The sequence below is a fragment of the Piliocolobus tephrosceles genome, chromosome 5 (genome assembly GCF_002776525.5).
Source record: "Piliocolobus tephrosceles isolate RC106 chromosome 5, ASM277652v3, whole genome shotgun sequence".
Classification (NCBI taxonomy): Eukaryota; Metazoa; Chordata; class Mammalia; order Primates; family Cercopithecidae; genus Piliocolobus; species Piliocolobus tephrosceles.
Genome location: NC_045438.1, coordinates 63,767,390 through 63,792,166, shown reverse-complemented (window position 1 = coordinate 63,792,166; position 24,777 = coordinate 63,767,390). Strand labels below are relative to the sequence as shown.

General features: G+C 38.1%; 1 protein-coding gene across 1 annotated transcript in view; it reads left to right on the top strand.

Moving 5' to 3' along the window:
- Positions 1-24,777, top strand: part of AFG1L (AFG1 like ATPase) — a 219,225-nt gene that overhangs the window by 51,963 nt on the left and 142,485 nt on the right. The window contains exons 3-6 of the mRNA XM_023205967.2: positions 3,933-3,984; positions 12,970-13,071; positions 14,007-14,137; positions 23,561-23,660. Coding sequence (XP_023061735.2) covers positions 3,933-3,984; positions 12,970-13,071; positions 14,007-14,137; positions 23,561-23,660 — 385 coding nt within the window. The remainder of the gene's footprint in view (positions 1-3,932; positions 3,985-12,969; positions 13,072-14,006; positions 14,138-23,560; positions 23,661-24,777) is intronic.

Sequence of the window (24,777 nt, the reverse complement as noted above, 5' to 3'; positions counted from 1 at the left end):
TCTCTTTTTATTTTTTATTTTTTTTGAGATGGAGTCTTGCTGTGTCGCCCAGGCTGGAGTGCAATGGTGCGATCTTGGCTCACTGCAACGTCTGCCTCCCGGGTTCAAGCAATTATCCTGCCTCAGCCTCTTGAGTAGCCTGCTACCATGCCTGGCTAATCTTTGTATTTTTAGTAGAGGTGGGGTTTCACCATGTTGGCCACTGGTTTTGAACTACTGACCTCAAGTATCCGTCCACCTGGGCCTCCCAAAGTGCTAGGATTACAGGTGTGAGCCACCACACCTGGCCAACTTTTTTGTTTTTTTTTTTTTAGCAGCATTTAGCTCTCTCCATGCAATCTTCCCCTGCGCCCCCCACCCCCGTCTTTCTTCATTTCTTTTCCCTGAACTTCATTTATTCACCCTATCTTGATTATATCATGTAGCAGTATTAGAATAGGCCTTAAAACTATTCCCACAAAATGTATTGTGAAGAATTATGAATTGCTATGACACTCTCAGTTGCCTATACAAAATGCTGCTTTCAAAAAATTTCACATACATAGAATATACTTAGAGATTATTAGGTTTTATGCAAGTTTTCCAATTTGAAGCTGTTCTAAAATTAAGAGCATAATGCTTTTTCTGGCACTTGAAAATAGAATAACCAGTGCATGATAATGGTTCATATAAGAAACAAAAAACCAAGAAAAATTAAGAAGTTTTGGCAGGAGTAGAAAACTGTTTTGAGTGGAGATTTAAGAATAGATGGAGAGTTAACATGCAGAGAGATACTAGGAAGCCATCCAGATGGCAGAGTCAAAGCAAAGAAGATCCTTTTGTCTGGCCTAGACCGTGAATGAGGTCTAGAAGACACAAACGACATTTAATAGAGAAAGAAAGCAAAAAGGAATAGGAAAACAAGAGAGGTTTCTGAGGCAGGTTGGAATGAACCCATAAATTATAAAACAAAAGCAGGCCAGGTATGGTGGCTCATGTTTGCAATCCTAGCGCTTTGGGAGGCCTAGGCAGCAGTTTAAGACCAGACTGAGCAACATAGTGAGACCCTATCTCTACAGGATAGTTTGTTTGTTTGTTTGTGTTTTGAGATGGAGTCTTGTTCTGTTGCCCAGGCCGGGTGCAGTGGTGCGATCTTGGCTCACTGCAACCTCTGCCTCCCAGTTCAAGCGATTCTCCCACCTCAGCCTCCCAAGTAGCTGAGATTACAGGCATGCACCACAACGCCCAACTAATTTTTGTATTTTCAGAAGAGACAGGGTTTGACCATGTTGGCCTGATTGGTCTTGAACTCCTGACCTCAAGTGGTCTGCCTGCCTTGGCCTCCCAAAGTGCTAGGATTACAGGCATGAGCCATTGCACCCAGCCTACAAGAGAGTTTTTTTAAAATAAAAATTAGCTAGATGTAGTGGTATCTGCCTGCCCCAGCTACTTAGGAGGCTGAGGCAAGAGGATTGCTTGAGTCCAGGAGTTTGAGGCCTGAGTGACAGAGTGAGACCGTCTCTAAAATAAATAAAATAAAATAAGACAAAACCAAAAGCATTGTGGATGAAACCCTGAAAGCTAGGTTTTGAGAATGTTCTCTGCCAAATTATTGACCACTCTGGTTGATGCTAAGTGGCATAATCTTCACTTTTTTCTGTTTTACCCTCCCTTTCTGAACTCACTCCACCCTATCATACCTTGTTGTTTGCACAGGTGTTTAGGAACTGCTGCAGAGTTTGAAGGTTACTCTTCCAAGTGTAACAAAATTCAAGATGGTTATTTGGGTTGATAATAGCATTAGGTAAGAGAAGTTCCATTTTGCTTCATCTCCAGAGCCCTTCAGTTTCCAGTTTTGCTCTGGACCTGACTGCTTTCCTGACCTGCAGTGCCACTGTGGTCCTAGAAGCAGGCCTCCCTCTGACAAGCTTTTTTCCCTCCCAAGAGCCCTCTACATTTTCCAGAGCCTATATTTTCTTCTTGCTGAGTGGGAAGTTTTTTTCATACCCTGAATGTATGAAAGGACAATTTTCCATTTTCACACTTGATGAATAGATTGGATGGATTAGTAGGAAATCATTTTTCCACAATGGAAACAATTTCTTTTTTGTAAAGATGGTACCTTGCTTTGTTGCCCAGGCTAGTGTCAAACTCCTGGGCTCAAGCAATCCTAACACCTCAGCCTCCCAAATGTCATTTACAGAAGAGACAATTTCTTTCTCCCACTATGCTTTATATGGTTTTAGTAGCTTCTCTTATTTTTCCTCAGTATATTATTATATTGACTTCACTTTTATTTTTATTGATTGATTGTGATTGAGTGAGACAGTGTCTCATTCTGTTGCTCAGTCTGGAGTGCCGTGGTGTGATCTTGATTCACTGCAGTCTCCACCTCCTGGGCTCAAGCAATCCTTCTACCTCAGCCTCCCAAGTAGCTGGGACTATAGGAGTACACCACCATGCCCGGCTGATTTCTGTATTTTTTTGTAGAGATGGGGTTTTGCTATGTTGCCTAGCCTGGTCTCAAACTCCTGAGCTCAAACAATGTGCCCACCTTGGCCTCCCAAAGTACTGGGATTACAGGTGTGAGCCACCGTGCCCGGCCCACTTTTATTTTTGAGGTTTTTTTTTTTTTTTTTGATGTCTGGATAGTCCTCTGTTTGCTCTGAGTTTATTCCCCTCTGTATATTTGTTCTGGTCTCTGACTTTTATCTTGGAAGTTTCTTCCAAATATCTATTGACCATTGGTACTAACAAGCTGATTGAAGCTCCAGCTTGAGAGGTTTGGTGACTGGTGTGCTTTACCAGAAGGTAATCTGGTAGGGATCTAGGTCTTTCTTTGGGAGAAGCTTAACCAACATAAGTGCCTTTGGGCCTTTTTGTCTGGAGATCATTCAGTTTCTCCAGAAAAATTCTTCTCCTCTACTCATTAATTGCTGAGAATGAGCCTAGCTGCCATTGTTTGGGGAGCCCATCTGGGAAAGAAGGAAAAGACTCCATGGGTGGTAAATGGTAGAGGGGATGTACATTCAAGTTGTGTGACTGTGAACCCCTCGCTGTGGGCTACTATGGTTATTGCCTCCTATATTGAATCCTAAGAGGGGCTTCACAGCATTTTTTTCCAATTTTCTTTTGTGGTAAATACACACATAAGATTTACCATCTTTCATGTTTTAAGAGTACAGTTCAGTAGTATTAAATACATTCGTAATGTCATGCAACCATCACTGCCATTTATCTCCAGAACTCCTTTCATCTTGTAAAACTGAAACTCTGAACCCATTAAACAATAATTCCCCATTCCTTCCTCCCTCCAGTCCCTGGCAACCCCTTTTTCTACTTTTTTCTAATTGAGATGGGGTCTTGTTCTGTTGTCCAGGCTGCAGTACAGTGGTGTGAACACAGCTCACTGTAGCCTTGACCTCCTGGGTTCAAGCAGTCCTCCAACTTCAGTCCCCTGAGTAACTGAGACCACAGGCACATGCCTCCACATCTGGCTAATTCTTTTTAACTACTTGCAGAGATGAGGTCTCCCTATATTGTCCAGGCTGGTCTTCACCTCTTGGGCTCAAGTGATCCTCCCACCTCACCCTCCCAGAGTCTCAGATTATAGGTGTGAGCCACAGCGCCTGACTTCTACGTTCTGTCTCTTTAATTTTTCGCTGTTCTAAGTACCTCATGTAAGTGGAGTGATAGTATTTGTCTTTTTGTGACTGGTTTATGTCACCTAGCATAATGTCCTCAATGTTCATTCATGTATATGTTAGAGTTTTTTCCCTTTTTAAGGCTGCATAATATTTCAGTTTTATACATTTTTATATAAAGTTTTTTCTTGCTTATTGTATATAATAGTCCCTCTTGGTTGTGTATATAGGACAGTTAGGAAGACTATGTGTATGATTATATTTAATTATTTGCATGGTAGAGATTTATAATTTGTTCTTAATTTGCAGCTGTTTTCAAGGAGCAAACCTCCCAGGGGCCTGTATGTTTATGGAGATGTTGGTAAGTGTGTTAAAATAAGTTTTGGGTGGGCAAAACAGAAAGTTTCTCAGCTTTTGCTCAGGGATAATTTATACTTCTATCCCTCAATCTATTACCAGCAAGGGAATAGGATGAGGCAGGGTAAGGCAGGGAGAAAAGAAAGGGGATAGAGGGTAGTATCTCAGCTTTTACTTTACTTCTCTTAGGATACGGCTATAGTCCAGGGCAGAATTAGTCACCATGTTAGGGTGCAAACATTATTTAATGTATAATGTAATTAATCTCAGGGAAGGAAATCATCTACAGATAGGTTATTAGACAAATCAGGATTCCATGACTCATTAACTCAGCTTAATACTTTTTAAAAAAAAAGCTGTTCTTTTTTACTTTTAATTTCCACTAATATTTCTAGTCATAACCTAAGCACTAAGATGAATAATTTAGTCATTATTATCTTTAATGTAGTTGATAGTAGATACTCTTAATGCATAAGTGGTAACATTTCCTTGGTCTCCCAGTTCTAGACACTGGGCAGAAAGACTCACATTTTGATGGAAACCTTCTGAGTCGTCACTTCTTTTAGGTTTTCCTAATCATGTAGTGTCTTGCTTATGAAGTCTTCCCTGACCTCATTCTTACTGAAATATTCTGTTTTGTGGTTTCTATTTTCTTCAAACCCTTTTCTCTTAGTCTTAAACCTCTCCTTGGCCACCCTCAGTCATTGATATCATGAAGGGGTTTCTACTTGGCTTTATTGCCTCCTTGCTTTCAATTATTTCTTTGATGTCTTTTTTAATTTTTTAATTTTATTTTTTTCTAATCCCTCAGTTTACTGTCAATCAATTATTTCTTCTACTGGCATACTGAAAACTCACATTCACATGTAACGAGGTCAGTTTTGTACTAGACTAATATTCACACTCTAGGCTCCCCTATAGCCACAACACATTTGCGTTATGAGGGAGTAATGGCAGGGAATATTATCTTAGTGACATTTTTAGAAAAAGAAAAAAAAAGGGCATTGAATAAGTAGTTTTTTTGTTTGTTTGTTTGTTTGTTTTTGAGACAGAGTCTCGCTCTGTCACCCAGGCTGGTGCGGTGGCAGGATCTCGGCTCACTGCAAGCTCCGCCTCCCGGCTCACTGCAAGTTGACGCCATTCTCCTGCCTCAGCCTCCCAAGTAGCTGGGACTACAGGTGCCCGCCACCACACCTGGCTAATTTTTTGTGTTTTTAGTAGAGATGGAGTTTCACCGTGTTAGCCAGGATGGTCTCGATCTCCTGACCTCGTCATCCGCCCTCCTCAGCCTTCCAAAGTGCTGGGATTACAGGCGTGAGCCATGGCGCCTGGCCGAATAAGTAGTTTTAATGCCTTAAAGATAAAACTGTTCCTTTCTAAACTGTTCCTTCTTTTTCTAATTTGTTTACTGATGCCTTGCATTGAATATCCGTTTTATATTTCCAGATTTAGCTAATCTAATAAAAGAGAATAATTTAGTTCACAAAAGTGAACATTAGAGATTGCCCCTTAAAATTCCTTAAGTTCTTGAAATTACAGAAAAGAAGCTCAAACTATTCTTTTTCTTAGTTCATTGGCTAATTGGTACTTTTGAGACCAATTATACTTACTTCTTATTTAGAAAGCAATTTATAATAGACACTTGATCAATTTTATGTTCCTGCACCTTTGGGCACCATTAATGATTCTCATCCTGTTGTCAGGGCTCATTCTCTGCCTCCTGAGAACATTTACTTCCAGTACCTTCACTTTCATATTAAGTCATTGCTAAAATCAACAACTTTGTTCCTCCTGTTACTTTAACCAGCTGACCATAAATGGAGATGGTTGATAAAGCACAACTGCTTCCACTTCTGTAAAAGGACTGTTTTTTTAAACCCTATGAACGTTGTTGGATTTTAGTTTAGAAAATACAGCCATATGGTAACTAACTGAAGGGAAGCACATTACAAGTTATTCATCTGAGTGTTTGAAATCTATAGAAAAGATGTGATAGTATGGGATGTTCATATAGTTTGGGTGTGTGGCAACCTTTGTTTGGAAACATCCTTATAATATAGAGAGGGGAAGAGAAAGGAATTCTGAAATGGGAAGTGAGATGAACATTTTGGTGGCTATAATAAGTTTAGTTCAGACCACTTATAAAATAGGTAATCTGCCAGGCATGATGGCTCATACCTGTAATCCCAGCACTTTGGGAGGCCGAGGTGGGTGGATTGCTTGAGCCCAGGAGTTCAAGATCAGCCTGGGCAACATGTCAAAACTCTGTCTCCACAAAAAATACAAAAATTAGCCTGGCATGGTGGCATGTGCCTATAGTCCCAACTACTCGAGAGGCTGAGGTGGAAGGATCACTTGAGCCTGGAAGGTCAAGGCTGCAGTGAGCCATGATTATGCCACTGCACTCCAGTCTGGGCAACAGAGTGAGAACCCCATCTCAAAAATGAAATAAAATAGGTAATAAAAGATAAAGTTTTCATTTGGGGGGCTCTCTGGGAGAATAGCCTCAAAATGCCACCATAAGCTCTTATTCTTTATTCTTTTCCTTCTTTGGACTTGGGAAACAGGTACTAACTTTTAAGAAGGCTGGGCATGGTGGCTCATGCCTGTAATATCAGCACTTTGGGAGGCTGAGGTAGGATAATTGCTTAAGACCAGAAGTTTGAGACTAGCCTGGACAATAAGGTGAGACACCGTCTCTACAAAAAAATTAAAAAATTAGCTGAGCATGGTGGTGTGTGCCTGTAGTTCCAGCTACTCAGTAGGATGCGGTGGGAGGATCACTTGAGCCTGGGAGATCAAGGTTGCAGGGAGTTGAGTTTGTACCACTGCACTCCAGCCTGGGCTACAGAGTGAGGCCTTATCTTAAAAATAAATAAATAAATAAATTGGGCTAGGTGCGGTGGCCCACGCCTATAATCCCAGCAACTTTGGGAGGCTGAGCGGGGCGGATCACTGAGGTCAGGAGTTTCAGACCAGCCTGGCCAAAATGGCAAAACCCTGTCTCTACTAAAAATACAAAAATTAGCCTGGCGTGGTGGTGGGTGCCTGTAGTCACAGCTACTCAGGAGGCTGAGGCAGAAGAATTGCTTGAACCCGGGAGGTAGAGGTTACAGTGAGCCGAGATCACACCACTGCACTCCAGTGTGGGCAACACAGCAAGACTGTCTCAAAATAAATAAATAAATAAATAAATAAATAAATAAATACATGAATAAATACAATAAAATAAAAATAAATAAACATGCTTGAGCTCAGGAGTTGGAGACCAGCCTGGGCAACATAGTGAGACCTCGTTTCTTATTTTTTTTTTTTTAAGAAAAATTTAAATAAATAATTTTTAAGGAGACTTCATGGGATAGAGAATAGCTACCTGGTAACACTCCCTTCCCACTTTTCATTCTTGCACTCTATTTGGGCTTTGTCCTGCTCACTTCACCCCTTTCTTCACAGATGTGTTGAGAGGATTGACCTGATGGAACCTAAATCCTGGAAACTGCAGTAGGGTTGATGTATGAGTTGGAGGGATTATTATCATGGTTCAATCTTGAAATGAATTATTTTTGTTGTAAAATGTTTATCACATCTCATATAGAAGCCCAAAGCTGTGGTAGTAGTATTTTGTGGCTTCATTCATACCCGACAGCTGACTTTCTCACAACAGAGCCTCAATTCTTGACCAGCCGACTGCAGTGGTGATGGCGTGGTTAATGAATTCTCTGGTACATTAGAAGAGAATAAAAGTACATTTTGCTTATCAGCCCCTTTTCTGCTGCCTCCTGGTTTCACCTCACCTGTTTCACATTGACATAGATTTTAATTTCACCAGTTGAAAGGTAGGCTGGTTTTAAGGTTAGGAGTTAGGAAGCATAGTTCTCCCTGGCTTGGATGCAAGGATACATGTGCCTGCTATACACCTCAGCTGTATTATAGAACCTATTGCTCCTGTGCTGCAAACCTGTACAGCGTGTTACTGTGTTGAATACTGTAGGCAGTTGTAACACTGTGGTATTTGTTTATTTAAACATATCTAAACAGAGAAGGTGCAGTAATAGTACAGTATAATAGATAAAATATGGGATGCCTGTTTGACTATGAATGGACTGGAAGTTGCTCTGAATGAGTCAGTGAGTGAGTGGTGAGTGGATGTGAAGGCTGAGGACATTTCTGTATACTACTTTATACAAGATGTTATCAGTGCTGTGTACTTGAGCTACATGAAATTTATAAAAAAAAAAATTGTGCTTCCGTGTTAGGATAGCTATGACATCACTAAGTGATAGAAATTTTTCAGCTTCTTCATAATCTTTTGGGACCACCATTGGCTATGTGGTCCATTGTTGACCAAAATGTCATTATATGTGTTACTGTTTATAGAAATGCAGTTGATTTTTTGATGACCTTGTATCCTATGGTCTTGCTAAATTTAATTATTAACTCTAGTGGTGATTTGGTAGATTCTTTAGGATTTTTTTTGTGTATATACAATTAGGTTATCTGCCAATAAAGACAATTTTACTTCTTTAAATTTTTATGCATTTTATTTCTTTTTGCTGCCTCCTTGCACCAGCTAGGACTCCCGGTACAATGTTGAATAGAAGTAGTGAGTGTAGACATCCTTTTCTGTGTCAAATTGGAGGGGAGAAGTGTTCAGTCTTTTACAAATAAGCATATTAACTGTATGTTTTAAAAAATATATTCAATCGTTTTTATTATGGTAAAACACATAACATAAAATTTTCCTTTTTAAACATTTCCAACGTATAATTCATTATCATTAAATCTGTTCACATTGTTGTACAACTATTACCACCATCCATTTTCAGAACATGAGTGTAGACATCCTTGCCTTTGTCAAATTGTAGGGGAGAAGTGTTCAGCCTTTTACCATTAAGCATGTTAACTATAGGTTTTAAAAAATGTATTCAATTGTTTTTATTATAGTAAAACACATTATATAAAATTTACCCTTGTAAACATTTTCAGTGCATAATTCAGTAGCATTACATCTGTTCATATTGTTGTACAACTATTACCACCATCCATCTTCAGAACATTTTTATCTTCCCAAACTGAAACTCTGTGTCCATTAAACAACAACTTCCTATTCTACCTCTCTCCCACATTTTCCACATCTCACCCTCTGACTCCCCTGGCCTGGCAACCACCATTCTACTTTCTGTCTTTATGAATTTGATTATTCTTCAGTACCTTATATAAATGGAATCATACAATATTTTTCCTTTTGGGTCTGGGTTATTTTACTTAGCAAAATATCTTCAAGATTCATCCATATTATTGCACATTGCATATGAGTTGGATTCCTTTTTAAGGCTGAATAATATACTTGGTATTCATGGGGAATTGGTTTCAGGATCCCCTTGGATACCAAAATTTGAGAATACTCAAGTCCCGTATGTAAAATGGTGTAGCATTTGCATATAAACTTTGCGTGTTGTCCTGTATACTTTAAATCCTCTAGATTACTTATGGCAATGTAAGTGGTACATAAATGCTATAATAGTTGTTATACTGTATTGTTTTTTGTTTATATTATGATGATAGGATGATTATTACTATTTTGAAGCAGAATCTCGCTCTGTCACCCAGGTCCTGAAGTGTAGTGGTGTGATCTCAGCACACTGCATCCTCCACCTTCTGGGCTGAAGTGATCATCCTGCCTCAGCTTTTTGAGTAGCTAGGACTACAGGCATGCACCACAATGCCCAGCTAATTTTTTTTTTTTTTTTTTTTTTTTTTGAGACGGAGTCTTGCGGTGTCTCCTGGGCTGGAGTGCAGTGGCCGGATCTCAGGTCACTGCAAGCTCCGCCTCCCGGGTTCACGCCATTCTCCTGCCTCAGCCTCCCGAGTAGCTGGGACTACAGGCGCCCGCCACCTCGCCCGGCTAGTTTTTTGTATTTTTAGTAGAGACGGGGTTTCACCGTGTTAGCCAGGATGGTCTCGATCTCCTGACCTCATGATCCGCCCGTCTCGGCCTCCCAAAGTGCTGGGATTACAGGCTTGAGCCACCGTGCCCGGCCTAATGCCCAGCTAATTTTTATATTTTTTTGTAGAGATGGGATTTTGCCATGTCACCCAGGCGGGTCTCAATCTCTTGGACTCAAATAATCTGCCTGCCTTGGACTCCCAAATTGCTGGGATTATAGGTGTAAGCCAATCCACCTGTTCCTTATTTTTTATTTTAAAAATAATTTTGATCCACTGTTGCTTGAATCTGGGGATGTGGAAACTAGATACAGAGGGCCAACTGTATCATTTTATGTATATACCACTTTTTGTTTATCCATTCATCCATTAATGGATGTTTGGGTTGTTCCATCTTTTGACTATTGTGAATAATTCTGCTGTGAATATTGAGGTGTAAGTATTTGTTTGAATCCCTACTTTCAGTTGTTTTGTGTATATACTCAGAAGTGGAATTGCTGGATCCTATGGTCACACATGTTTAGTTATTTATTTTTTTGGACACAAAGTCTCTCTCTGTTGCCCAGGCTGGAGTGCAGTAGCACGATCATAGCTCACTGCAACCTTGAACTCCTGGGCTCAAGCAATCCTCCCATTTCAGCCTCCCGAGTAGCTGGGACTACAGGCATGCACCACCAAACATGGCTAATATTTTAAATTTTTAGTAGAGATGAGATCTTGCTATGTTGCCTAGGCTGGTCTTCTTGAACTCCTAGTCTCAAGCAATTCTCCCTCCTAGGCCTCCTAAAGTGCTGAAATTATAGGTGTGAACCACTGCACTTAGCCTGTGTTTAATTTTTTGAAGAACTGTCATACTGTTTTCCACAGTGACAGTACCATTGTTATTCTCACTAACAATGCACAGGTTCCAATTTTTATACATCCTTGCTAACACTTGTTATTTTCTGTTCCTTTTTTTTTAATAGTCGTTGTAATGTAAGTAAAGTGGTATCTTTACCTATATTAGTTTTAATTTGCTTTACTCTAATGATTAATTAATATATTTTTGGTTAGATAATTCATGACTTTATTCTGAATCTATAAGTATACTACACTGCATGCAGCAGAATTTGAAACTTTGTAAACTTTTCTGGGTAAATATAATTATTTAAAATCTACTGCTAATCACTATATCAAGAGATACCATACTGAATATTTTTGCAATGAATGACTTTCCATCAAAATGACTTCTTCATAAAAAAATGTTTGGTGGATTGTTTTTTCATATACAAAAGCACTCTGACATTCAAATGGCATGGGCCTGGTGTCATCTTGTGGCATGGAGGAAACCCAAAAGATAAGATTTAGATCTTCTTACTTTCTGAAGTGCCTTTGGATTCTATTAATTGCAAAGGAATTACTAGACAAGAAGTGATCTTGTGGTGGTGGGAGACGAGGAAGTAGGGAGGATGTGAGACTGGACCAGCATGTGCTGGTCTGGCTTACTGAGGAATGCCAGGTACAAACTGAGCTTGGGCCACTGAACCGAATGCCCTAGGCTTTCTGAGAGGGGATAAGACATTTTTATGCTACCTGCATTAAATTCTCAGGCTGTTGGATATTCAGTTACAGTAGTTTCCCCTTATTCATAGAGGATAGTTCCAGTGGATGCCTGTAACCTCACATAGTACTGAACCCTATGTTTTTGTTTTTGTTTTTTTTTAAGACGGAGTCTCTCTCTTGTCGCCCAGGTTGGAGTGCAGTGGCACCATCTCACTGCAACCTCCGCCTCCCAGGTTCAAACTGTTCTCCTGCCTCAGCCTCCTGAGTAGCTGGGATTACAGGCGCCCACCACCATGCCCGGCTAATTTTCGTACTTTTAGTAGAGACAGGGTTTTGCCATTTTGGCCAGGCTGGTCTCGAACTCCTGACCTTATGTGATCTGCCCATCTTGGCCTCCCAAAGTGCTGGGATTACAGGCATGAGCCACCACGCCCAGCTTATATACTGTGTTTTTAACAGAGAAGGCCACTAAGTGACCAACGGGAGGGTAGTGAATACGGTGTGGATATGCCAGACAAAGGGATGATTTATGTCCTGGGTGGAATGGAACGGGATGGCATGAGGTCTCTTCATGCTACTCAGGAGAGCTGCATGATTTAATTCTTAAGGATTGTTTATTTTTGGAGTTTTCCATTTAATATCTTTAGACTATGATTGATTGTGGGCCTTGAGTAACTGAATTCTCAGATAAGAGTGTTCTACTCTACTAATTCGATTGTAGTCATTAAAAGTTTTAGTGTTGAAAATTAGATAATTTAATTATAAGGATTGACTGTATCAGAATTTCCTCAAGTAGATTTTATTTTGAGAGATCTATATTCTCAGCTTTTAAAAAATGGAAGTGTTAAAATTGGCAATTCTCTAGCTCTAATCTACATATATGATTCATGTTCAATATTTATGTTAGATACTCATCTTTATATTTCATCTTTCTTCTCTTTTCTTTCTTCTTTTTTTTTTTTTTGAGTTGGGGGTCTTGCTATGTTTCCCAGGCTGGTCTTGAATTCTTGGGCTCAGACAATCCTCCCATCTTGGCCTCCCAAAGTGCTGGGATTATAGGCGTGAGCCACCGTGCCCAGCCTCTTCTCTTGTTTTTCATTTTTGAATTTTCCCATAGTGCCTAAAACAGTTCCTCATGCATAGTAATGACCCAATAAATTTTTAATTAATTATTTTATTTATGCTAGTGTCTTTTGGAAGAGAAGACTGTAAATCTTGCCAGTTTATGAACATAGTTTTCAGGGAGAAATAGCCCCTGTAATGTTAAGTAATTGTTGTATTTCCTATAAACAGGATTTTAACAGAAAAGAGTAATATCAGCATTTTATTTTTAGCTAGTTTAACATACAAAGTAAGCTCCCCCTTCTAAAGAAGTGACATAGTCTTCAGCTTCCCAGTGGAAGAGTATGGTTTCATTATCTCAAAGCTAATGAACAATCATTACAGCAATCAGTACATACTATTTAATAGTATTCTTATTTTTTGTTTGTTTGTTTTTAAGGTACAGGAAAAACAATGGTGATGGACATGTTTTATGCTTATGTGGAAATGAAGAGGAAAAAACGGGTTCATTTTCATGGTTTCATGCTAGATGTGCACAAAAGTAAGCAATGATCTGAAAGAAGTGATTTTTTCAGTGGGGAAACACTACAGAATGGTTTTCTTCATTGAATGAACATATACTCTTTTTAAAAATTAGATTTTTGCTTGCAGTAAGATTTTATTTGGTTCCATTTGTTTTGTGCTATGTTGAAATAGTCAGTAATGTGTCCAGAGTTGGTCCTTAAGACTAATTTAATACTTTCAAATCAGAGAACAGAGATTGCTATATGAAGCTCAGGCATTTTCTGTTTCTACTAAGGGCCAATAAAAAAAGTTAAAAATGCACCTGTTTAAATAAGTGAGTCTTGATTAGGTCCTTTACTCTGTATTACCTTAGCATGTAGGCATTCAGTTTGAGTACACATGTAAGCTTTATTGCTTTCCTAGTGATCTTATGTTATTCCAGTTTTGCATGATTTGTTTACCAGTTGCACTGTAACCTCCCCAGAGCAGGAATCATGTGTTTTTTTCCGCCAATATTTGCAGCATTTAGTACACACATAATGAATGAAGTGGACTGGCCTTAGTGTATTAGGCTAGAGATAAGGACACATTCTGATTGCATATGCTAGACATAATATGCAGTACTTGGGCAGGATCATCTCCTCTGCTCTCATCCCTGAAATACACGACTAAGGTGGATGTATTGATGCATCTAGTCACTTGTCTATTACCTTGTTATTTCTGAAATGATTGAAGAGTAGAAATGGAATGACTTTGAAGTTTCCTTACAACTATAAGAACACAATAATATTTGAACAACTTATTTTGAAGTACAGAAAATGCAAACAATTTCAATGATCAAATTTGATTTTACATGAAATTAATACTTAATTTTATGTCCATACTAAAGTTTCATTTAGAGATTTAAAAAATGTTATAATTGTCTAAAATACACTAATGTATTTCATCTGTGTTTAATTTCATTCGTTTAAGGAATACATCGCCTTAAACAGAGTTTGCCAAAAAGGAAACCAGGATTCATGGCTAAATCATATGACCCAATAGCTCCTATAGCTCAAGAAATCAGTGAAGAAGCATGTCTCCTATGTTTCGATGAATTTCAGGTAAAGTAGAGATTTTTCATAGATATAGAATGTTATACTGAATGAGGTATGAAGATTTAAATTTTGCTCTTGATTTTATCATTGTTTTATAAGGTGATTTGACACATTATCTCTTTAGTTGCTTCAGTTTTACTATCTCAGGAGCTGGCAAATCACAACCTTCACAGCTGCACAGGGCAAATCTGACCTGCCTGTTTTTTTATGGTTAGTGAGAAAAGAAGAGTGTATACATGCATACACACACACACACACACGCACGCACACACATATTTTAAGAGACAGGGTCCTGCTCTGTTACCCAGGCCCAGGCTGGAGTGCAGTGGCGTAATCATAGCTCATTATAACCTCAGACTCCTGGGTTCAGCCTCCTGCCTCAGCTTCCTGAGTAGCTGGAACTATTGGCTCATGCACCATACCCAGCAAATTTTTAAAAACAATTTTGTAGAGATTAGGTCTTACTATGTTTCCCAGGCTGGTTTCAAATCCTGGCCTCAAGTGATCCTCCAGCTTCAGACTCCCAAAGTGCTGAAACTACAGGCATGAGCCATGACACCCAGCCAAGTTTTTATAATTTTAAAGGTAGTTGAAAGAAGAAGAAGAAGAAAAAGAAGGACGTACAACAGAGACCCTATATGGCTTGCAAAGCCTAAAATATTTACTATTCAGTCTTTTATAGAAAAAGTCTGCCCACCTCTAAATTTTGGTCGATGATTGTACATCTCCCCTACACCACAAAGATAATCTAATTATCATAAAACAATGTCTTTAAAGATGTTTTAGTATTTTTAAAAAATGTTATATAAAGAACAAGTGATTCATCTAAGCCTCACAACATACGTGTCTGTGATAAAGGGAGGGAATTGCCTTAGTTGAACTTTCAAAGTTCCTCTTAGTTTTAGGATTCTCTGAAATTATGCATTTAAATTGGTAGTGAGTTATTTCCTGTTCTTCTGTGTTTTATAATCTGGATTAGTGGGGAGATGATATGGCCAAGATGCTTTTATCCCAAAGCATGCATGATTGGTCTCCTTTAGCAACTGGTACACATAGCTAACAATAGTCTAGATTTATGATGGAAGGGAAAGAATTTTCACCAGCAATGCTGTTACACTAATCCATCTAGGGAAGAGGGATCTTTGCTTCTTTCTTCCTTCAGTCATATTAAGACAGACTGGACTCACCTTTGTATTTAGAACTGCAAAGGTCTTCCAAGGAAAGGCTTTATGGAAAAGAACAGATGCTCTCCTGCCGTTCTGAAGAGGCATACTAATCACATCAATGTTTTGCAGGAAAAGGGCCTCATTGAGTTGTTTGAAAAAGCACTGACTTAACAGTTAATGCTGCTTTCAAGAACAACAGTCAGTGATGAATCAATAGCGGCCATTTCTCTTGATTTTTCCATTACTAACCTTTTAACCAAAATATCTCTAAATAAAACTGAACTGGCATAGTTACAATTTTGATTAAGGTATTGAAGTTAAATTTTTAAAGAGGTGTATTAATACCTAGCCTTTGTAAAATGATCCGTAGTTTACAATGTGTTTTTACATCCTTATCTCATTTAATTCTGCAAAATAGTTGATATGTCCACATGGAAATGAGAAATCTAAAGGCATTAGAATTTCCTAGGTATCATGTAAAAATCATTACCCTTAACTTTAAAAATGTAGATTTCAAAACTTTCAGAGAAATGATTGGCTTTTTTATTTTTATTTTTATTTTTACTTTTTTTTGAGATGGAGTTTTGCTCTTGTTGCCTAGACTGGAGTGCAATGGCGTGATCTCGGCTCACTGTAACCTCTGCCTCCTGGGTCAAGTGATTCTCCGGCCTCAACCTCCTGAGTAGCTGTGATTACAGGTGTGCACCACCATGCCCGGATAATTTTTTTGTATTTTTAGTAGAGATGGGTTTCACCATGTTGGCCAGGCTGGTCACGAACTCCTGACCTGGGGTGATCCACCCGCCTCGGCCTCCCAAAGTGCTGGGATTACAGGTGTAAGCCACCGCACCTGGCCTGATTGGCATGTTTTTATGGCATAAGTGTTATTGGAAGGCAACACTAAGAAGGTTAGGATGCTATGAAAATCTGACTGTGCAAAGCACGTGATCCTGAAGAAGATACAGAGCAAGCAGGGCAACTGCCCAGTCGGTGCAGCAGACACAGTGTCTAGGGCTCGTGATACTTTTAGGGATCAAGAAAACATTTTAATTTCTTTTAAAATTTGAGGACGTGAATGAATGTATCAATAATGACTCCAGCCTGTATCTGTCTATTCTGTATTATATTTGTCCTTATACCAACATAGTCGTAATGTTTTCTTATTTGAGGATGAGGCTCATGAAAGTAAAAGTTCCTAGGGCTTACAGGAGTCATAATACCACCTTAATAGTGAAGTCCTACCAGAAACCTGCCTGGTTGTACTGACATACTCCATTGGGTTCAGATTTCAAAAGGTTGATATGTTAGAAAGAAGGAAACAAAAACAGCTGTCAGGACACTATCGATCCAAATGAACTGAGTCTTGCAAAGAAATGCAGGCCACAGAAAGGATTTTTCAGATTACATATTGAGTATAAGAGAGATCCAGGGGAAACAGGCTCTTATAAAATGCTGCTTCCTGATGGAGAGAAAGCAGATGTGATAGAGATCCCTGTTATTGCCTGCCCTGTCCAAATTGCTTTGATATTTATTCATTCATTGACTCATGCATCTCAGTTGCCTTGAAGGCCCTTATTCCATATCACAGGACAGGGCCCTATCTGTCCCACAGCTAAATGGACCATGCCTGGACAGCTGATCTATAAGTAGTTAATCCACAATCTTCTCAGCAACCTTGGACTTGTATGGTGTGGCTTGGCAAATGGGCCAGTATTAGCCCCTTTCTAATTAATTTGAACTAAATGGCACAGAGGGAAGCTCTTCTTACTAATGAAATAGAAACAAAGAAATATAGAAAGTAACTGAATCACTTTAAGGGAAAGAGCACTAGAGCACTCCCTAGACAGCTGCTGAGCTCTCTATAGCAACCTCCAATTCCAAGCCAAACCCCATAAGGTGCCATCAGTATTGTCCCTATCCTGGAGTTTCAAGTAAATCTCTTTTCTTCAGCTCGATCTCGGGTGCCTATTTCTTACAAACAGTCTTGATGAAAATAGAACTATTCAAGTCGTATTTTGCTCCTATCTGCTATGTGAAGACATATTTCCCTATGATCTGTAAAAGATAACATAAACATTGGTAAGAAGTACTGTAAGGAAATATCACTTTCCTTAAGATGAAATCTGTTACTTCCAGTGGAAAGAGAATTAACTGATGAGCTAAAGCCCAGGAAGAGAAAGATGAGGTATCTGCTAGGAATGCTTTTGGCCACAGGAAACAGAAAACCCAACTTAAAAGGGCTTGTACTCCAATGGGGAAATACTCTGTTATATAAGGTAGTGTAATTTTCCTTGCTCAAACCCTTCTACTTCCTCTCTGACCTTGTCTCCTACAAGTTCAGCCTCACTCATTGCTCCCTACTTTCTTCATAGATTCAATCCTATTTTCTTCATAGGTTAAGGAACCGCAGTTAGTAGTTGGGTATTATGCCAACTACTTATTTCCCATAAGGTTCTAAAGAAAACATGCACAGAGATGACAAAATAAGACAATACCAAATTGATTGCTTTCATTTGATCCCAAATTTTAGTGTAGCATGTTTTTTTTTCCCCCATTCCCAATTATTGAATAATATAGCATTCTTGTATGTTAAGAGTTGACAATATGGGAGACCCTATTCCCCTGAGCAAGTTTGACCTGAATGTCCTAGAATGCAAAATGTTAATAGTCTTGCTCTTTTATTCCCTTTCAATTCCAACTTGAATCTTGGAGATTACTGCTGCATGCAAGAAAAGACCGATATCTGCATATACCCAGTGTTAGAAGAGCCAGAGAAAATGAAAATATAAGGGCAAGAGTGTGCCCCCTAAGGGAAGAAGTGATCTCTGCTAGTTTCAGTATCCTGAACTGTCTTCTTCAGGTCTTAAAGAAGTTTCTCCAATACACCAAAATTAGATGATCACAAGTCCAAATCTCTACTTATCCCCCTTCCCTAAAACTCAAGAGGGTGAAATATACTCCAAAATGTTGCTGCGCCAGCACTCTGATCCCCACCAACCACACAATTTATAATGAACAAGCAGAGGCTTTGCACTGGGCATTCTTTCTGCACAGAGTGGTCCCTCTGTTCTGAGAGCCCCCAGCTAAATTGGGGTTCCAGCACCAGAGCACTGGCAACCCTGCCCTAACAGGAAATTCAGGCAGCTGGATATAGGTGTTTACAGCTTGCCTTTCACAGAAAACTTCTTTCACATGGAGAACGGCCTGATGCCTGGTTGTCTGACCCATGACCAAGGAAGGAGTCCCTCACATAGGAAGCTTGTTTATACTGGCATATGCCTTTGTGGCTCTTGTCTGACTTATGTCCAGTTTATGTCTGTCTGACCATTGCTTTGGCACTGGGAGCCTGATGTTGTGTTCTTCCTGGCATCCTAGGAAAATCCTGGCCTGGGGCAGACTCTGGTTCTTCAAAGGGAAGGTGCAAATCAATACACCACTACAATAGAAAATAAGTTCAAAGACTGATTATTACAGATGCTGGGCAGGGAGGGAGCAATGAGTCAGAAGGCCAGTCCTTCGTCCCTGGTCACAGGAGGCAGTAATGAAGAGTCAGGCAGAGAGAGAGTATGGCAACTAGCAGCATGCATGTATATGTGTATTTTATATATATGTAGGAATAGGATGTGGCTAACTATGCTTGTGAGCAAAAGCCTGAATGGTTCGTTTAAAGTAAGGGAAGCAGCAGGAAAAGTGAGGAGCCCCATCTTGTAAGCAAGAGCTATGCCTCTAAGCTCTTATCTCTGGCCACAGGCTTAAGCCATTGGGTTCTACTTTTAATGCCTAGGCAGCAACTGGTGCCGTGGGGTTTCCCTCACACCCTTACATATTCCTAAGAGCAACTCCCTCATTTCATCATGTCTTTGCTCAGTTACATCCTTAACAAGGCCCATCTTAATACCCTATTTGAAATTGCAGCTTACCATTGACCTCCACACCTCTGATGTGCCTTAGCCACATTTTTTCCCATATCGTATATCACCTTTTAACATATTATATGTAATTTACTTATTTATTATGTTTATTGTTTATCCGTATTCCCAGAATGTAAACTTGAAGGCATGAATCTTTATTAATTGATGCATCTCAGGTTTCTAGAACAGTGTCTGAGAATGAATGAATAAGTAGTGAATAAATGAATGAATGAATGAATCTAATACCAAATGAAAACTATGGAAGTGGTTCATATTAAGTCCCACTCCCCTTCCATATAATAGCATTTCTCAAGCAAAATCAGCATTTACAGAACTCAAAATCAGCATTTACAGAATAATATGGCTGATTTTTTTTCATGTTTGTTTACATGCTAGTTAAGCCATCTTTTATGAACTATTTGAGGTATTGCCCATGTATTTACTAGAATGCTTATATTCCATCTATTTTATATGCTCTATAGTATTAGTTACTGTGTATTGAGTGTTTTTATATGTGCCTGTGTTCTTAATAACTGTATAATGCTAAATATAATTCTAGCTACAGCTAAAATTCTATGTAGCTGTACATTAATAATACAGAATTATATTAATACTAGAATATATATCATACATAGGTAATAGTCAAAGTTAATAGTCTCTCATTTCTTGAGAGTTTATGTCTCATAACAATATTGCAAGGTAGGTATTATTACTGCTTTTGTTGCATTGATGAGGAAATTGAGGGTCAGAGAGGTTCAGTAACTTGACCAAGGTCACACAGCTGGTAACTAACAGTTTAAGTCCAGCACTAATGCTCTTGTTTACCAGTAACAGCTATGCTATACATTTTCCTTGGTATATGAAGAGTCTTGTATTATGTGTTTAAATATACAGTTCTAGAGCTGGGTGGGGTTTTGGTAGATGTTTTAGTGGTGGAGCCTAAAAATTATCCTTAAGCCTATTAAGCCTAGTACAATACTTGCTGATTTATTAGGAAAGAATTTTTGAGGCACTTTATTCTTAGCGACAGTATATCTACAATCACCACTTCACTTTTAAAATGGAATCGTATTAGTAGCCTTGATTTTTAGCTAGTTATTATTGGCCTTTAGGTGGTGTTAATTAATATAATATTTATTTTACTAGGGAGATGAATGGTAATTATTGCTGCTTAAAAACATGGATATACTCCTTTTTTGTGCTCTTGAATTTAAGGAATTTTAAAGATTATGTTTTGGTAAGCATTCAGATTACACTTGCAGAATGCTCTTCATTAGCTTGGTCTTCCTTACTAAGTGTAGCATTTCGGCTTTTTAAAACTTTTATTTTAGATTCAGGGGTATGTGTGCAGGTTTGTTATATAGGTAAACATGTGTCACAAGAGTTTGCTGTACTGATTATTTCATCACCCAGGTATTAAACCTAGTAGCCAATAGTTCTTTTTTCTGCTCTTCCCCCTCCTCCCACCCTCTACGCTCAAGTAGTTGCATTTCAGTTTTACCTGAGGTGTTAGAGACTCGATTCTTAGCTTGGTTGAGAAATGTGTTTGGATAGGTAGTTTTTTTTTAATGTGTTTTGGTTGGTGAAATAAATAATAGCTTATCTTCAGAGTTTTCCTTAGGATCTTCATTATGTCCTCTTGGAATATTTATGTTACATGTTAAACTGTTTATGTTCTGAAGACATCAGATTAGTGAGGAAAACTGATTTTTTAAAATGTTATTTCTTTATATCTCTTCTGAGAGGGACACTGAATAGATGTTTTACTAATACTGGTCCAGAAAAAAAAAAAAAAAAGAATTCTGATGAGCAGAAGATCATGCAAAATTCTCCTCTATAAGCTATCAATATCATTTAAAAAATAGTTTTAACCATTTTTATGAAGCAGGAAGAAAGCTATTAAAAACTGCTAATAAAAACTAGGTGCTTATTTTTGTGCTAATCCTAATTACTGATAATGCATGCTTATGTTTGTCACTCATTATATGGCACTGTACCAATCAGTGGATGACTGAGACTCAAGCACTCACACATGTAAATTCACCATTAGATTTTTTTTTCCTTTTTTACTTAAGTGAGTCATAATGGAAAGCAACTCTAGGTTATAAAAAAATCTTTTCTCTTTAATGCTAATGAAATGTCTCCACTCTCTGTATTAGCAGACTACCCTTATTGGTAATCTGTAGCCTTCTCTTTTGTTCGTGGTGGTAATGAAATGCTGGGTACTGAAAAAGCCAGCTCTCCAAGAATGTGTGGCCAATTGTCTTCTGTTCACTTATACTGTAAAATTACTGTTCCCCGGCAAGGCTGAACAAGTGCGGGGACAAGATCAAAAGAGTATACACTGGCACCCAGCTACACCAAGTGACTCCTGCTTTATTAATTAGTCATAGCTTCTCCAAGCTAATTTTCTCTGATAGGGCAAAAACATTCTGAAATATAAAAACAGCAAATTATAACTCAACCACAGGCCTTTACTGTTGGCTCTCTTCAACTTTCAGTTTAAACCTTTGCATTGTGTCATAAGCTAAATGTCCCTTCAGTTTTCTAAACCTTAGGGCACAAAAGCTATTTTACATTTTTTTCAAAGACATTAATGATATAGTCAAATGACCATTTTTATTCTCTAAAATCGGGCAACCTTTCATTGATATTGTTCTTTTAAAAAGTCAGTGTATTGGCAATGTAATTTAAAAGTGCAGTTACTATTAAAATGTGCAAGCTTGTTCTGTTCTCTCATCAGAAATGCCACTGGTGTTCAAGCATTTGAAAAGGACTTTCTCTGTCAGTGTTTTTGCGGAAGCCAAATTTGACAGTGATCCTAAACTCTAAATTAAATAATATCAGCACCACTTTCCTTTTCATTTAATCACCATTTTGAAGTTCTCGAAGTCTTTTTAATGTAAGGAATCTTTAGTAGTTTTTTGGTTATAACCTGAGACAGCAAAAATAAATAAATAAAAAATAAAAAATAAAAAAATACATCCCTATTTCATGGTTTTGTTTTCAGGTGGGAAAGAAATAATTAAACCTTTGAGTAAGATATTAGCTGTAAAAAGAAAAGTGATTTAGACTTGTGCAACCCAGGTTATTGTTAATTGCATTATAACCATTCAGTTTGTAACTTTTAGGATTTTGATTTAATTGAAAGAATTCACCAATTTTTATGTCCTCTAATGGGGTTTAAAAATAACAATGTACTATATCTTGTGGATATATGTAAAGCAAGTTGTACTGAGATTATTTGAAATGTGCTATCAAAGAAAGATCAAGACATTTTTACACTGGGAGTATCTAAAACCCATGTTGTTATATACTTACAAAGATTGATGTCAATCTTCATTACAAATTTATTTTTGGAGTCAACTTCTTTCCCTCCTTAATTGTTGTCTTTGTGAATTTTAAAAGCCTTTAGAAAAAGTTACATCATTAAGCTCACTTCGTAATTGTGAATTTAAAAAACAATTTTAGAGAAGACCAATAGTTACATTTCTCTGTAACCTAACTTGGATGGAATAGTTTTATCTTTATTATGCATTTCTAGTATTGTCACAAGTTATTTTTTTAAGGGACTATATTAGCCATTCTTGAAAGGTTGTTTTGGTTGTTTTTTTTTTTTTTTGGTAGAAGGAATATTTGTGTTTGTGAAGGTTAGCAGAGGCTGGCTGTGCTGGAAGTGACTGCAGTGCCTTTTGATTATTCATGGACAGTAATAGAAGGCACTTAAAAAGAACAATGAAATTGCTTATTTTTGTGATGGGCCATCTGTTGAATTGTTTTGTGCAACAATTGCACAATAGTATCTATGTCATATCATTCTATTTTCAACAGCAGCTGATTATGTCTCACTGGCTACTTGTCCTTATTTCTAAAGTCCCATGACCATTTAAAGTCACCTTTCCAGGGACCTTTGCCAGAAAGGTATTAGAAATCTCAAACAGCCTGTATATTTTATTATTATTATTTTTTCATCTCTCTTTTTTTGGGGGGGGGGGGGGGGAAACAGGTGGGAAGAGGAGGAGGGTGTTGGTCATGTTAGTTCTAATTAATTAGACTTCCTAAATGTTTAGGACAATTATCTATGCTTTCCACCTGTAGTTCTATAAAAGAAGTTATCATAGAACCATTTGGTAATTTGTATAGAAATGATAGGCTTGCAAAAAAGCAGAGTCAAGTTTAAAAGGCTGCTATACAGTGTTTCATGATTTTAATTATCTACTCTTTTCTTTATGATGATAATTAGAATTTTTCTCTTGGAATTTACTTCCATCTTAAAAAAAAAGATGATCCATTAGCAAATTTGTTAGAACAGAAGTGAAATTAAAATAAAACAAATGTGTTGTTGTCAATAGGTCACTGACATTGCTGATGCCATGATTCTGAAACAGCTTTTTGAAAATCTGTTCAAAAACGGGGTCGTCGTTGTGGCAACATCCAACAGGCCACCGGAAGGTAAAAACAAACATTGTGCTAGTCATCCAATTAGGTGGAAACTAACAAGCTTTTAAAAATCCATAATTTTGTGCTAAATTTATTGTGTTAGTAAATCTGATTACTTTGCTTATTACTAGTTTTATAACTGGCTTAATCTGAAAAATCATTTGATATTTGTATTTGAAAAGTTATATATTCTTAGCAAGCTAAATCCAGTTGATTTCCATGTTTGGTGCACTTGCTGTTTTTTTGTGTTTTTTTCCCCTAAATATTAGATATGTCATATGTGCTTATAAAAAAAATGCAGGCCTTTTGGACTGCTTTTTATGGGCCATGAAAGAAACTCAACTAAATGAAAGACAAAACTCATAATTAAATTTTAGAAAAAGAACGAAAACTTGCTTGCATGAATAGTTTCTAATACTTCACTTAAATTATCATTTCTAAAAAAGCACTTGTGGCTTATTAAGTACTTAAAATTAAAATACAAGTAATATTTAGATTAAAAACAACAAGTTTAAAATCTTGCATCTTTCAGCCCATCAGTTAGAGGTCTAAGAAGCCACAGATATTTCCTGAGAGACTTAATGGAAACATCTTTCTGCCTGGAGTGCTGTTTCTCCAGATACCTGCATGGCTAAGCCCTCACCTCCTTTGTCTTTGCTCAGAAGTTACATTGCTAGTGTGGCCTAGACTTGTCTCCCTGAACCTGCAACACATCCCTTTCTTCTTGGTACTACTTCCCTTTACCCTGCTCTCTTTTTTACCCATAGCACTATGGATCTACCATATAATTTACTTATTTATTATATTTATAGTTTATTGTCTGTTCCCTTCCAGGATACAAAAGCTTCATGAGGGCAGTGATTTTTATCTCTTCTGTTCTCAAATGCGTTCTCAGCACCTATAACAGTGTCTTACACATAGATGGTTCTCAGTAAATAGTCTTTCTAAGGATAATTGCATGTTTTAAAAAGATCTCTCTGGCTGCAGTATTAAGAATAGAGTGTGGGTGAGGTCAGGAGATCGAGACCATCCTGGCTAACACAGTGAAACCCCGTTTCTACTAAAAAATACAAAAAACTAGCCGGGCGAGGTGGTGGGCGCCTGTAGTCCCAGCTACTCGGGAGGCTGA